This window comes from Coccinella septempunctata, chromosome 4 (assembly GCF_907165205.1).
Source record: "Coccinella septempunctata chromosome 4, icCocSept1.1, whole genome shotgun sequence".
NCBI lineage: Eukaryota > Metazoa > Arthropoda > Insecta > Coleoptera > Coccinellidae > Coccinella > Coccinella septempunctata.
This window is the reverse complement of record NC_058192.1, coordinates 5,523,859-5,537,642: the sequence shown is the minus strand read 5'-3', so window position 1 is coordinate 5,537,642 and position 13,784 is coordinate 5,523,859. Positions and strand designations below refer to the sequence as shown.

Sequence of the window (13,784 nt, the reverse complement as noted above, 5' to 3'; positions counted from 1 at the left end):
ATTAATTTCAAGAATAAACAAAATAAAAACAGTGTTTACCAACTCCACAACCATAGTTTACTTCACACAGTTTTTATTCACAGTTTGTTTAAATAATTTTGTTCATTTCTGTAACTTTTCCTCTCTTTTCTTGAGATTTCTATCGTGGCGTCTTTTCATCTCAAGTATTTCTTTCATTTCTTCTTTATCTTCATTCTATAGATTTGGCAAAATATTTTTAAGAAGGATTGATACAAATACAGATGAATTAAACCAAAAAAAAATAATTATGAGGTAAGAAAATAAGTCAAAACTTACCGATTGATTCAATCTAAGAACAAGTGCTCTTCGACCATCTGACATGGGTTGAGAATAAACCATCAACTGTTTCAATCTTTCTTCAGGACTAACACCTCTTTCAACTACCAGAACAATTCGAGCCCACTAAAAAAAACATACTTGGAATAGTTCTTCATTTAAGGATTTATGTGAATACTTGTCTTTGCCATTCATTTCGAGTTTCTGCTATCTTCTGATAGGTATTTCCCATCATCGCAATCAACATGTTTATCAACAAGATGGAAACGATCACCATAAACATTACAAAGAGAAACTAAAGTATAATAAAAAGTTATTAGTTTCATGAGATTTAGGCACTATATCACTTTGGGCAGCCTGTTATTACCTTCGCTAAAATTTCGTGTTCTGTTTTTTCGAAGGCCCCATAGTAATCACCGAAATTCGTCATTGACATCAGAAACATGGCCATTATTGATTCAATCGGTGTAGACATTGGATTTGTTGCTGAATCGTCAACATCATCTGGGGTCAGTGGATTGTCATAAGAAAGAAATATCAAATAGAAAGCTAAAAAAAAAGTTTCGCGATTAAGGGATAGTGGCATACAGCGAAATTGTACCTTGTGAAAATCCCATAACGAAGACCAAATATATGGTTGCAAATCTGATCAAATCTCCCATCACCATTCTGTAAATCATAACAACAAATGGTCCAACAGTTTTGAAACCTCTGGAAAATAAATGTAGTGATCAAAGAATGAAATTAGGTTTAGTGTGAATATGCATATGAACCATAACAGTATTATATCGTTTTTCTAATTACACAAATACGAGATATATTGCATGGGAGTTATACTGGATCTCTGATTTCATTGTTTTCAATACAAAAAAAAAAAATGTTTTGTGATAAGATACCTGCAGAAAAACAAAAAATAAGGAGCTGTTGTGAGCATAATGATGACTGCAATGAAGTCTTCGAATTCGTCTTGACAGGCTAATCTTAACCAAGGTACAATTTGCATGAGAATGCAGGAAAAGAGGAACATCACCCTTGATGGTGCCGTCATCTGCAAAATGGCATATTTTACTTCTAGATATTTATTTGTGAAAATTTTTGGCTGCAATTTGCCAGACAAATACACTACTCAACAATTGATAGCTCCTGTGAAATTTAAACAAATCATTCCATAGATACACTGAAGACTTTCTCTTCATTCAATTTTTTCTCTCTGTTATTCAAAATTTGTCGTTTTTCAACTTATTTTATATTTCTATTCTTGTTGAGCAGTGAATATGTTCACAATTCAAGCAAATAGTACATAATCACAACTTTGTTTCCGTATTAGGCGTACCAAATTCTCGAAAAACATTCTTAATCCCAAAAATCTCGCTTCTCTTACAGCAGCTGCAAGGTAACTGAATGCGCCAATTGTCATTGCAACTTCGCAGAAGAATCTTATTTGCGACTCCCTAGCTGACAAATCCATCAATCTACATTCCTCTTGTAAATTCTCCCACCATTCTTCCATATCCACATTGCCATCATCTTTTATGCCTTAAAATGATCTCATACATTAATTTTGAGAAATCCTAAGGCACCTAAGCTTACCTACCTTTTGTTAAGGTGAGGTTTTCAATCTTGAAGTCAATTATGGTATGGTTCAAGAGATTGGTAGGATGGTTCGTTGAATTCATCGACTTGTTTGATGTTTGATGATGTTGCATGGGAGGTCCAGGTCTCAAAGTGAAGGCTACCAAAGATATCAAGAAATAAAACGCAAACGTGAAGAATTGCCTATAAAATTTAAATTTTACGAATGTGTTCCATTTCGTTTTCAACAAGTCTATCAGAACCCCATCCAAAAGCTCCAAATGTTCGTCTTTGTCCTGAAGAGCAGGGTAAATTGAAACAAAATGAAAACATTTATACTAAATTTCACTTACACCAAAAACAACCAAATTTAAAGCCGACACTTTACTGATTCTTCCAGTTTCTACATCAATAGTATCAATTTGTGATAAAGGATAAGCGGCACAAGTAATGCTACCTATGAAAGAATATTTGAAAAACCACATATCTTGCGGGAATAAAAATTACCTACCAATTTGCCAGTAGATTTCCCTCTCTATATTCAAAATGTGAAAGAATATTTCTACTCTAGCCAGTTTAGCTGATAATGTGAGAGGTGTTAACTGCAAAACATTCCTAATGGAAAGCTTCGCTCCAACTTCGTATGCCATGTCAAAAGCTTCCTGAAAATTCGTATAGTTTTTTTCAATTGAATTGAATATTGAGGAAAAACTTACGAGTTTTTCATAAATGACTAAAAGGTGAAGCACGGTGTTTCCATTGGTGTCTTGAGCGTTGGGATCCGCGCCTTTAGCTAATATGAGCCTGAAAGATTCCTCTTGCCCTAAACATGCAGCAAAGGTTAACGGATATTCACCCCAATAGACGTATCTGTAAAAAATCGAAATTTAGGAATGATTCAGCCTGGAAAACTTTTCTGTTATTTAGCCTTACCCTTCGTAATTGGTTTCCGGGCAAACGTTTACCCATTCATGGGTTAAGGAATCTGTTCTTGAGGATTTCTGGTCTTCTGGACACATGAAATTTCCAAAACAACGTTCTTGGAAGTTGACCCCGGAGCCCAAGAGAAATTTAACCATTCCAGGATCTTCATTCACTATCGCAATATGAAGCACATTTTCCCCTGAAAGTAATTGGTGAATTCTCTGTGTATCTAGTCCATTAAGACAACAAGGAAAAATGGAGAGGAAAAACCTTCATTATGTATTTGATTGGGTTCTACCCTTATACCCTCACCATAATATTCATCTGACATGTAAATATCATTTATCAGTCTGGGGTAAAATCGAAGAAGTCTCTTGGCGAGGTCAGCATGCAAGGAAGTTGCATTCAGGAGACATAAATGTAAAATTGTTTCGCCAACTGCTCCTCTCTCCTTTATTTTCCAGCAAACGTGCCTGTAGAGATGCGGATCTGAAAATAAAAACCTCGGAAATATATATCTTGAGTTCTTTAAATTCAAACATTATTCACTTTTGCGGTATTCTTCTTCTGTAACTTCTGGTGCGTTTTCATTTATTTCATAATCTTCCGGATTCTCCATTGCCCGTAAAGGGGGCAGCTGAAAGCAGAAAAAATTATCAGTGATCATACAGTCGTCAGACTTTCTACTCACCAATTTATGACGTCCTCTCTCAGCGTTTCTCAGTAAAACTAGATCCACAATTGGAAAATAACGCCCTTGTCCTTTATTGTAAAGAAATTGTTCAACCTGCAGGGAAAAAGTTTTCTGTGAAGATAATGCTTAAAATATTTGTTGGTTGGTGGTGTGAGAATTTCCACATTTGTGATAACATTTCATTTTTATCAGTTTTATGGAGCACCCATCAAATTTTCTAGCAACTATCCATTTACACTCTGTATAATGGTCCTTATACAATGGTATAACATACCTGTTCTATTTTTATACCTTACCTACCTTGGTTTTTATGGCATGATCTATTTCAGCGTACTGTTTGTTTTGTGCAGCTCTTTTCATGAGCTCAACAAGTAGACCACCACCTAAAGAAGTTCATCATTACCTTGTCAATTATTGACCACTTCAATTATACCTTTTAAATTACATAATTTATAAATGGCTTGCATAGAAGCCCCAGCTTGTTTTTTAACACCACTGGTAACATTACTCTCTGTATTTCCCATTTTTGAATAAATGAAACAGGAGTATCACCAAAAATTTGCTATTTATTTTTTATCTATAAACTTATTGATCAAACTCTGTTGCATTGCAACAGAATGTGTTATTGATCCAATATTTCATTCTTCAGGTTATCATTTTAAATGAAAATATGTTTACAATTATAAGCATGCTTATTTGGTGAAGAATGTTCGGGATTATTATAATAAACCACTAAACTATTTTCAGCAATTTATTTTTGCAAACAATAATAAGGTAAGATATAACTGTATAAAAAATAAAAAGTCAGCAATACAATCTGAATAAAAAAAAAATAATCACAAGTCAGATCTTTCACTTCTTTCCCCTTCCTTTAGCCTTCGGATTCTGCTTGGAAGTGGATGCCTTAGCAGTTTCTTTCTTATTTTGAGATTTCGATTTCGGCTTAGCCTTAATGAGATTATCGTTTTCTATAGTATCCTCGGTTTCTGAGGTTTCATCCATTTCATCGTCATTGAGTTCATTGTCATCATACAATGCAGAAGTTTTTTTCTTTGAAACACCTGTGTTTGCTGAGTATGAAAATATTGGAACCTCCTTATTGTACAATCTTGTGAAAGCCGCTTTAACCTGCATCAAAAAGTTGTTATTTTATAGTTGTAGAAAGAATATTATTGATAGTACCTTTGATTCAACTCCGTCCATCAAATTTTTCTGTTTGGGGCTATTACATACTTCCACCAAATTATCCAAATCTTCTCGAAGTAACTGGTAAGTTTTCATGACCTCGACAGCATCTGATACACCCTCCAATCCTCTCCTCTTCAAGGGAGTCACAATTGAGGTTAGCAAAGCTTTTGAATAGTCTAAACTCATTGCAAGTAGACCTCCAGATGTTCTAAAATACAAAATTGTTCATGTTCCATCTGAATTTAGAAAGATTCCAGACTTACTGTATTCGAGTATGTGAAGATAATTCGTTGGTCATTCTCTTTATTTTATTTCTTTTCGAGTTTTTACCCAACCACGATGGAAAATCAATGGCTCCCGTGAAATGACCGCTCATGTAATGGCCAGGTAAAACGGATGAATATATTGCTTGTAAATCCAAAAGGGACCAATTGTTCGATTCCCTAATTTTTTTGTCTATACTTGCACCCATACTGATGGCTTCAGCTGCAGCTGCCACTTGTCTCATTGTTAGCTTCCTGAAATTGAAATATGAGATGATACATTGATGAAATTTTATGTAAAATTGTCTTGGTCTACGTTAAACAACTCACTTGTCTACATGAGGCTGAACTTTCAGGTAATTCTCTTGAACAAATAAGGGGCCCATACTATAGTCGTAGAAGAAAAGCCTAGATTTATCAATTAAGGTCATATCTTTCTGGTCAGGTTCGTTGAATACCATTTTACACACTTGCCAAGGGCCTAGAATTGTATCTTTTTTGGCATTAGCAGAATCTTTCTGGGCCTGCTCCAGACTTATTGCCACGTCTAAATTGGACAACATGGAAAGTTGGTTTAAGGTTTGCCGTATGTCACATGTTGTTCCATTAATGATTTCATTGGCTATTTGAGGGTTGACTTTGATGCCTTCTTTGCAACATATCGACATAACGAAGCCCTGAAAATATTTTGTTGGATTACATGTGAATGATCATGTAAAATTTTAACTAACTAGGATTTGCTGAGGTTTTGGTTTCTCGAATCTTAAATCGAAACAATAGTTGGCTAGAGTCTTCATTTTTTGATGGTTTCTATCATTACACATACAGATTATAGGTATTTTGGATGTTTTTATGAGACTTATAAGTTCTTGCATGCCACCACGATCTTCATTTCCAGCCATACCATCAACTTCATCCATCAATATTACTCTCTTATGGTCAAGACCTGAAATGAAACACTATAAAAATTCCATGTTCCTGCTGAAAAAAAATTAATTTACTGACCCGCACTGTGGATGTTGAAAGATGCTATGTTTTGAGAATTCAAAGCTGTTGCAACTTCATTTTGGAGTAATTTTTTACTTCTGGTATCGGAGGCATTAAATTCTACAATATCGTAACCTAGACTTTCCGCTACTAAAGTGGCAGTGGTTGTTTTTCCTGAGAATGGTGAAGACAAAATAGTTTTAGACTGAATTTTATCAAGAAGCCAAGAATACTAACCAACTCCAGGTGGACCACTCAGCAAAGCACACTTGAAGTATCCTCCATCATTAGTTTTATCCCAAGGCTTGGGTTGAACAATTTTTTTCTGTTTTCTCAACCTTTCATTCATATGCCAACATTCCAGCCATTTTTTCAATCTATTCATGTTGCTGTTGCTTGTTTGTTGCCCAACAATCTGTTTCAAATCTTTTGGTTTATACTTTTCTGACAATGAGACATTGTTATTATCAGCCTCTTGGTTTTCAGCTTTATTTTCTGGTAGTTTTTTAGGAACCTTTGCTTCTTCATTGTTTTCATTTTTTTTGCTATCAATCTTTGCTTCTTTCTTTTCTTGTACCTTCAAATTGATTTCACTAGTATTATTCTGTTTCTTATCAATTGATTTCAGATCTGAGTCTTTTCTTATGTTAGCTTCTTTTGGTTGGACTGTTTCTTCACTTTCATTTGATACAAATGAGTCATTAATACCAGCGTCTTCAAAGCTAGATAATTTACAGGTCACAGTATATTTCTTAGGCATTCCTGACTTTTGCAATATCATATCTAACAGTTCGTCTTCTGATATAGTTGGAATTTTATAGTTCTCAGCTTTCTGAAGTTTGGTTGGCCCTGGCTCTTCTCCAACAACAACATAATTGACTTTCTCTATTAAAAATGAAAAACGTTACTTTTCTTTCCCCTCCTGAACTTGAAATATCCCACAAAGCAACTATTTTTGAAGATCCAAACATGTACATATTTGACTACAAAAAATATACATTCTGCACTTACTTGAAACATTGTGAACCACGTTTCCACCATGTTCTTTAACCAAATTCTCAAACTCTTCTGATTCCAATGAATCTAGAACCCCTGTTCTTAGAAAAACTAATTTTGACAGACAATCAGGTTTGCCCTAAAATAATTGAAAATATTGAACGCTTCAAGAAATGAATCAGGCATCCAAAGACATGTAAATTAAGAGGTATTTGCTACATCATGGATTTCAAACTATGTATGTATAACAGTGAACAGTGTTGAAATACCTTTGGGAGTTCTTTACATCCATGATTCTTTGGTCCCCCTCTGTTGAGATATTGTTGATACTGCATGGCACAATATTTCCTCTTTTCATAACGGTCTTGATCATCAAAACCTGAATCTGTATGACCAAGCTTAATTTTTTTACTCTTACTTGGTGTGTCATCTGTAAGATATTCAAGAAGTTTTTGAATATGAATGAATAGATAAGATTTCAGGCATATTTTAATACTTGAAAAAATTAATAATAATCAACTGACCTTCATCATGTTTGATTGGTCTCTTTTTCGGTAGTTTTTCTGTATGTGTTGAAGAAGTTTCTTGATTAGAAATGTCTATAGATGACGTTGATTTATAATCATCAGAATTAATTATGCTTTTTTCAACCTTTTTCCCTTTTGGGCTCTCATGCAAAGCACCTTCAATGGTTTTGTCTAAAATATCTTCATTTTGTAGGAAAATATCATCATCCAGATCAATTAGTGTTTTTTCGAAATCTTTGTCCTCATGAACCCCTAGCTCAGTTTTAACTTTTTTACTTTTCTTAGCAGTTGGTTCAGGTTCAGGAGGTTTAACAGCAGTTTTTATATTCGACTGGTTAACTTTTCTACTGAAAATATCTGAAATACTGACAGGTTTAAGTCCTTCTTTATTTTGGGCTTTGGTCAACTTTCCAATATGTTTTGTTTTAGAATCATCTTCAGAATCAGAACTTATTTGCAGCTTTCTTTTTTTAATATTGCCTTTATCTGGTGTTGGATTAATGAAGTCTGTATCTTCATCACTGTCACTAAGTGCTTTTTTTGAAACATTGCTAAGTTTTTTCAAATTGACAGATTTAGGGGATGTTTTTTTATCCGAATCACCTACTTTAGGTTTTATTTTCTCAGAAGTCTTCTTAGCATCTTTAGTTATAGCAGATCTCTTCACTTCTTTCATAGATGCAACATCCGAGTCTGATTCAGAAGAAAATAGTCTACTCTTTTTTTTATCAAGTTGCTTTTTTTCATCTCTCTGAGACTTTTTCACAGACGCTATGTCTGAGTCGGAATCAGAAGATATAACTTCAATTTTTTTACTCTGTATTTTGTTTTTCGAATCATATTTGCTACCATTTCTTGAATTGGAAGATTTTGAAGACTTATCTGGTTTTTTTTCTATTATCTTTCCCTTTGATGATTCTTCTCCTGAGCTTTTTATTTTATGTTTAAGTGTTTGTTCTGAATCTTTAGCATCCAACTTTTCTTGAATTTTAGTTTTCGTGAGCGGTTTGAAGAAACTTCTTATATCCTAAATACATAATTAGTGTGATTAAAACGTGCAAATATCGAAACCATATTTTACCTTAGGCATAATGTTGATTAATTCTGAAGCTTTATGAATATGGGAAGTGAAGGGTTGAATTAGAACGTTGTTTTTATTTAACACAACAAACAAATAATAAACAATAATTCTGAAAATACTAAAGTATATTATTTTTTAACAGTTTTCACAATGTTTTGGAATTCAGGCGCCCAAATTGCAATTTAAATATTTGAACTACCGTTTTGAAGGGAAATTTTGTCAAGAAAATGACAGGATAGCAAGTCAATAGGGGAATCTCATCTTCTCAAAAATATTTTCTTTTGGCTAAAGCAGAAATTAATCCTCAAAAATTTCATCACCAGCCCTTAAAGTGCAAAGAAATAAGGAATGTTAAAAAAATGCAATGTACCCTTAGAAGGCCAAATGAACAAAAAATAGTGGATGTTCTGTGTTGGTAGTATGCAAAGATATCTTTGGTAGTATGTTATTCATCTAGGTTAAAAAATCCAAAACCAACAGACCAAAAGCAAAATTTAATTTTTAATCAAAACAATGAGAATATCACTTCTAAATCGCATATTAAAATCAAATAAATGTAATTGTTTGAGTAGCCAATTCAAGAAGATTGATAGGGTTGTCTCACTGAACGCTCCAATTATAAGACGAAATGAATCGACTGTACATAACATAGACCTTAACGATTTTAACGAAATAAAATTGAAAAATGTTTCTCTCAACAAATATTTGAGCAAAATTGAAGATAGATATAAGTTTCTGTCATACAACAGTGATAGTAAATGTAAAAAAGAAATCGATGAATTGCTTCCAATAATAAATTGTATAAATCAAAGGAACGAAATTTTGAAAAATATAAAAAGTTTGAAAGAGCTTGAAGACGACAATGATCCAGCGCTTAAAGATTTAATCAAGTCAGATTTGCAAGAATATGTAAAAGCCTTGAAGAATGCAGAAGAAGAGCTAGTTAGTACTTTATTTACCGATTCTCCAGAAGATCAATGTAAAGAAATAATATTTGAAATCAACTCTGGGGTTGGTGGCCAAGAGGCCATGCTTTTTGCAAAAGAATTGTTTGAAATGTATAAAAATTTTGCAATTTACAAAGGAAAGTAGAACCATATGATTGTAATGTCTTGTGAAACATTGAAACAATCAAATGAGTCCACATAAAATAAAAGTTTTTTTATGTTTAGGTTGGAAGCTTGAGGTAGCAGAATATGCTGAAACAGATCTAGGAGGTATAAGGCATGGCTCTTTATTGATTTCTGGTGAAGATGTGTTCAAACTCATGAAATATGAAGCAGGGGTTCACAGGGTACAAAGAATACCTTCTACTGAAAAAGGGGGAAGGATACATACAAGCACAGTTTCAATATTGGCTCTACCCCAACCCACAGATATACAAATAAATATAGATCAAAAAGATTTGAGAATTGAAACCAAGAGAGCAAGTGGTGCTGGTGGGCAACATGTGAATACAACAGATAGTGCTGTAAGAATAACTCATCTACCTACAGGTAAATGAGATTCTCAATAGGTTCTTGTTTAGTTTGTTGTGATTTCCATTATCTTTGTACTTTTTCATAGTTGAGTCATAATAATGATTTTTTTCAGGAGTAAGTGTTGAATGCCAAGTTGATAGGTCACAGGTCAAAAACAGGAGGATAGCGATGACTAAACTCAGAACACTTTTATATCAAAGGGAACTAGATTCTCAAACAGCAAAGATTGATTCAACTAAAAAGAGCCAAGTACGCACGAATTTCAGAAATGAAAAAATTAGGACATATAATTTTAATCAAGATAGGATAACTGATCATAGATTACAAGGAAATGTACATAATTTGAAAGGATTTCTGGAAGGTAATGAAGCACTGGAAGAATTGTTAATGAAATTGGATTCTTATTATAAATATGAAAAATTGTTCCAAAAAGTGAATGAAATAAACAGTTAAAAATTGTTTGAAATGTATTATTCGATCTATCTCTGAAACATCACTTGTAAATAGTGTGTTTGTGTTTTTAAGTTTTTCCAAATGTTAGTAAGTCCAACCTTACAAAATGAGAAGGATAATTTCCCTCAAGATAACTGTCTATGTCTATAATACAAGAAGAAGAAATTATTTTCGTTGAAACTAACCTTTTTGTGAACTATTTATTATTTCAATTTAAAAATTAAAATAGAATCTTCAAAATTTCAAGATGATAATTAGAACACCAACTACACTTGTTCAGAAAAAATTCACTCGAAGTCTAAGTAAATATATTAATCCAGATCGATCCGCAAAAGCAATTCGACAAAAGTTCCTTGATTATTTTATTAAAGATTGCAATCATCACTTTGTTCGTTCAAGTCCTGTTGTACCCTACTGTGATCCTTCTGTTGCATTTGTGAATGCTGGAATGAATCAATTCAAAAGTATATTTGTTGGTCATCAAGAACCTAAATATAAGAAAGTTGCAAATTCACAAAAATGCATCAGAGTTGGAGGAAAGCATAATGATTTAAATGTTGTTGGCTCAGATGGTTATCATCATACCTTTTTCGAAATGTTAGGAAACTGGTCATTTGGAGATTACTTCAAGGCGGAAGCTTGCGAATTGGCCTGGAAGTTGTTACTGGATGTTTATAAAATACCAAGCGATAGACTTTATGTTACATATTTCAAAGGTGATGAAGAATTAAAGATTGAAGAAGATTTAGAAACCAAAGAAATTTGGCGGTCAATTGGCGTTAGCACTGATAGGATCATCCCATTTGGGATGAGTGATAATTTTTGGGAAATGGGAGAAGTTGGCCCTTGTGGTCCTTGTACAGAAATTCATTATGATCATTTAATTGGATCTGAGAATAGGTCTAGCTTAATTAACAAAGGCCTTTTTGATCTCACAGAGCTTTGGAATATTGTTTTCATCGAATATAATAGGAATCAGGATGGTACTATTTCTATTTTACCTAAGAAACACGTGGACACAGGAATGGGCTTTGAAAGACTAACTGCAATACTACAGAATAAAACCAGTAATTACGATACAGATAATTTCGATTACCTTATAAAAGCAGTCGAAAAAATTTGTTCTAAAATAGATAGATACAAAGGTATGTATGGAGAGCAAGACTGGAACAACTTGGATACCTCCTATAGAATTTTAGCAGATCATTCAAGAATGGTTACAGCTTCTTTAGCTGATGGAATTATTCCAGAGCAGAATCAGAAATTAAGAAGAATATTGAGAAAATGTTTTTGTATCAGTACTGATGTTTTTCAAAGGGAAGGGTTAGTAAAGGAATTATCCAATTATGTTGTTGATAGTTTAGGTCCTGTTTACCCAGAAATGGAGAGGAATATTGCATACATCCACCAAATTATAGATTATGAAGAAGAAGTATATAGAGACCTACAAAGAAGTGCTCAAAGTGAATGGGGAGAATTACTTAAACAAAATGAGAATTTGAAATTTTTGGACGTTCTTGAAGCCCCTAGTCTAATTCCTGCATATAAAGATTTGATGAAGTTGAAACCTAAGGAAATAAATGGAGAAATAGCTTTTAAGTTATATGATACTTTTGGTTTAGATCGTTCTTCAATAGATAAATTAGCAAGGTCTTTGGGTCTTCCATTTGAAGAAAAAGAATTGCAATTGGAATTAGAGAAAGCTAAAAAAAGGAGTAAGCAAAAAACAGCAATCAAAATCAATACATTATTATATCAGTTTCAGAAAGAATCCGTCCCTAAAACTTGTGATACTTCAAAATATAATTTTAGTAAGCTTAAAGATAATTATGTATTCGAACCTCTACATGTGAAGGTATTAAGAATTATACATCATGATGAAATTGTGAAAAAAATAGGTCCTGATACATTTTGTAGTTTACTTCTGGATAAAACGAATTTATATAGCGAAGCAGGAGGTCAAGTGAGTGATCGAGGTACAATTCAGTTTGAAAAAGCTGTTTTCATCGTAGCGGAAACAGAAAATTTGAATTCTTATATATTACATAAAGGATTCCTCAAATGTAAAGGTACTTATAGTTTATGTGTTGATTCTGTTGGTACACTCTCAGTTGATGAAGAAAACAGAATGAGTATTATGAGGAATCATACAGCTACTCATTTATTAAACTCTGTACTGAAACAACTGAAGGGGGCTACCTGCCAAAAGTCAAGTAAAGTAACTGAGGATTTTCTGAATCTTGATGTTGGAATATTTGGGCCCAAGCTAACCACCCATGATATTGAAGAAGTGGAATACAAAATAAACAGCATAATTTCTAAGAGATTGGAAGTTGTTACTAGTGAAATCAACAGTCAAAAATTATTGGAATATGATGATATCATAACAGTTCCTGGTGAGGTATATCCAGAGGAGAGTTTGAGATTAGTTGAAATAAAAGAAAATGATGAGGTAATTTCAAGAGAACCCTGCTGTGGTACCCATGTTTTCAACACTTCTGACATAGGAAATATTTCTATAATAAAAATGAAATCATTGGGTAGAAGCACAGTGTCTTTAAGTGCTGTAACAGGATTGAAATCAAAAATAGCCACTGAGAATGCCTCAGAAATTTCTGATGAAGTTAGTATGCTTCAAAAGACAGTTTCAGAAAATATAGACAAACCGGATGTCTTGAACATTGCTGTTGCTTCATTGAGGAACAAAGTAATTGCATCAGAAACTCTCATGCCAATTTATATCAAACAGAAATGTCTCAAAGATTTGGATGATATCAGCAAACGAGTCAAGAATATAGCTAAAGTAACTTTGAATGAATTTATTGATATGGAAATGCAAAATGTTTTGGATTCTAAAGTGCAGACTACAAATTCAAACAAGCAATATATAATCCACTACCTTAGGACTTCAATGATATTAGAAAATGTTCCTTTGCAGAGAGCTACAAAAATGTGCAAAAATATTCCGGTTATGGTGATCTCATATACTGATAATATTGTCCAAGCTAGGTGTTGTGTTCCAAAACAATTTTGTACAGAAAATTTCACAGCTGATAAGTGGTTGAAGGAGAGTGTGGTGAAAGTTTTTGATGGATATGTTATGAATGTGAAAGGACAAAGTGAAAAACTTGTGTGTAATATGAAACCTAAAAGGGTTAATATTCAAGACTGGGATTTTCTTCTTAAACATAGTATGTCAGCCGCACAAGAATTTGTAGAAAGATATTTGTAAAATTGTAAATAAAAATATATGATATATTAATGTTTTTGTTTATTATTTATTTTTCATTCCTTCCACAGAAAGCGCAGTTCTCTTGTTCT

General features: G+C 33.2%; 4 protein-coding genes across 4 annotated transcripts; 2 read left to right on the top strand and 2 right to left on the bottom strand.

Annotated features, from left to right (window-relative positions):
• Window positions 1-71: 71 nt before the first annotated feature.
• LOC123312471 (transient receptor potential cation channel subfamily V member 5) lies at window positions 72-4,152 on the bottom strand. Its single transcript, XM_044896918.1, has 15 exons — window positions 3,921-4,152; window positions 3,788-3,870; window positions 3,343-3,580; window positions 3,106-3,282; window positions 2,803-2,992; window positions 2,381-2,739; window positions 2,223-2,326; window positions 1,892-2,165; window positions 1,631-1,824; window positions 1,194-1,345; window positions 899-1,008; window positions 665-846; window positions 476-592; window positions 298-423; window positions 72-195 (listed from the first exon to the last, which is right to left on the bottom strand). Exons 1-15 carry the CDS (start codon window positions 4,009-4,011, stop codon window positions 103-105), a joined length of 2,490 nt encoding a protein of 829 aa, XP_044752853.1. The 5' UTR covers window positions 4,012-4,152; the 3' UTR covers window positions 72-102.
• Window positions 4,153-4,224: 72 nt separating this feature from the next.
• LOC123312467 (replication factor C subunit 1) lies at window positions 4,225-8,744 on the bottom strand. The gene is made up of 11 exons (XM_044896913.1): window positions 8,530-8,744; window positions 7,446-8,475; window positions 7,191-7,351; window positions 6,937-7,060; window positions 6,163-6,810; window positions 5,944-6,099; window positions 5,670-5,884; window positions 5,269-5,615; window positions 4,939-5,193; window positions 4,670-4,883; window positions 4,225-4,615 (listed from the first exon to the last, which is right to left on the bottom strand). The coding sequence occupies exons 1-11, from the start codon at window positions 8,536-8,538 to the stop codon at window positions 4,340-4,342; spliced, it is 3,435 nt and encodes a 1,144-aa protein (XP_044752848.1). The 5' UTR covers window positions 8,539-8,744; the 3' UTR covers window positions 4,225-4,339.
• A 237-nt stretch (window positions 8,745-8,981) lies between these two features.
• Window positions 8,982-10,469, top strand: LOC123312466 (peptide chain release factor 1-like, mitochondrial). The gene is made up of 3 exons (XM_044896912.1): window positions 8,982-9,613; window positions 9,702-10,025; window positions 10,123-10,469. Exons 1-3 carry the CDS (start codon window positions 9,043-9,045, stop codon window positions 10,461-10,463), a joined length of 1,236 nt encoding a protein of 411 aa, XP_044752847.1. The 5' UTR covers window positions 8,982-9,042; the 3' UTR covers window positions 10,464-10,469.
• A 162-nt stretch (window positions 10,470-10,631) lies between these two features.
• Window positions 10,632-13,727, top strand: LOC123311607 (alanine--tRNA ligase, mitochondrial). The gene has a single exon (XM_044895660.1). It carries the CDS (start codon window positions 10,711-10,713, stop codon window positions 13,693-13,695), a length of 2,985 nt encoding a protein of 994 aa, XP_044751595.1. The 5' UTR covers window positions 10,632-10,710; the 3' UTR covers window positions 13,696-13,727.
• The last annotated feature ends 57 nt before the right edge of the window (window positions 13,728-13,784 follow it).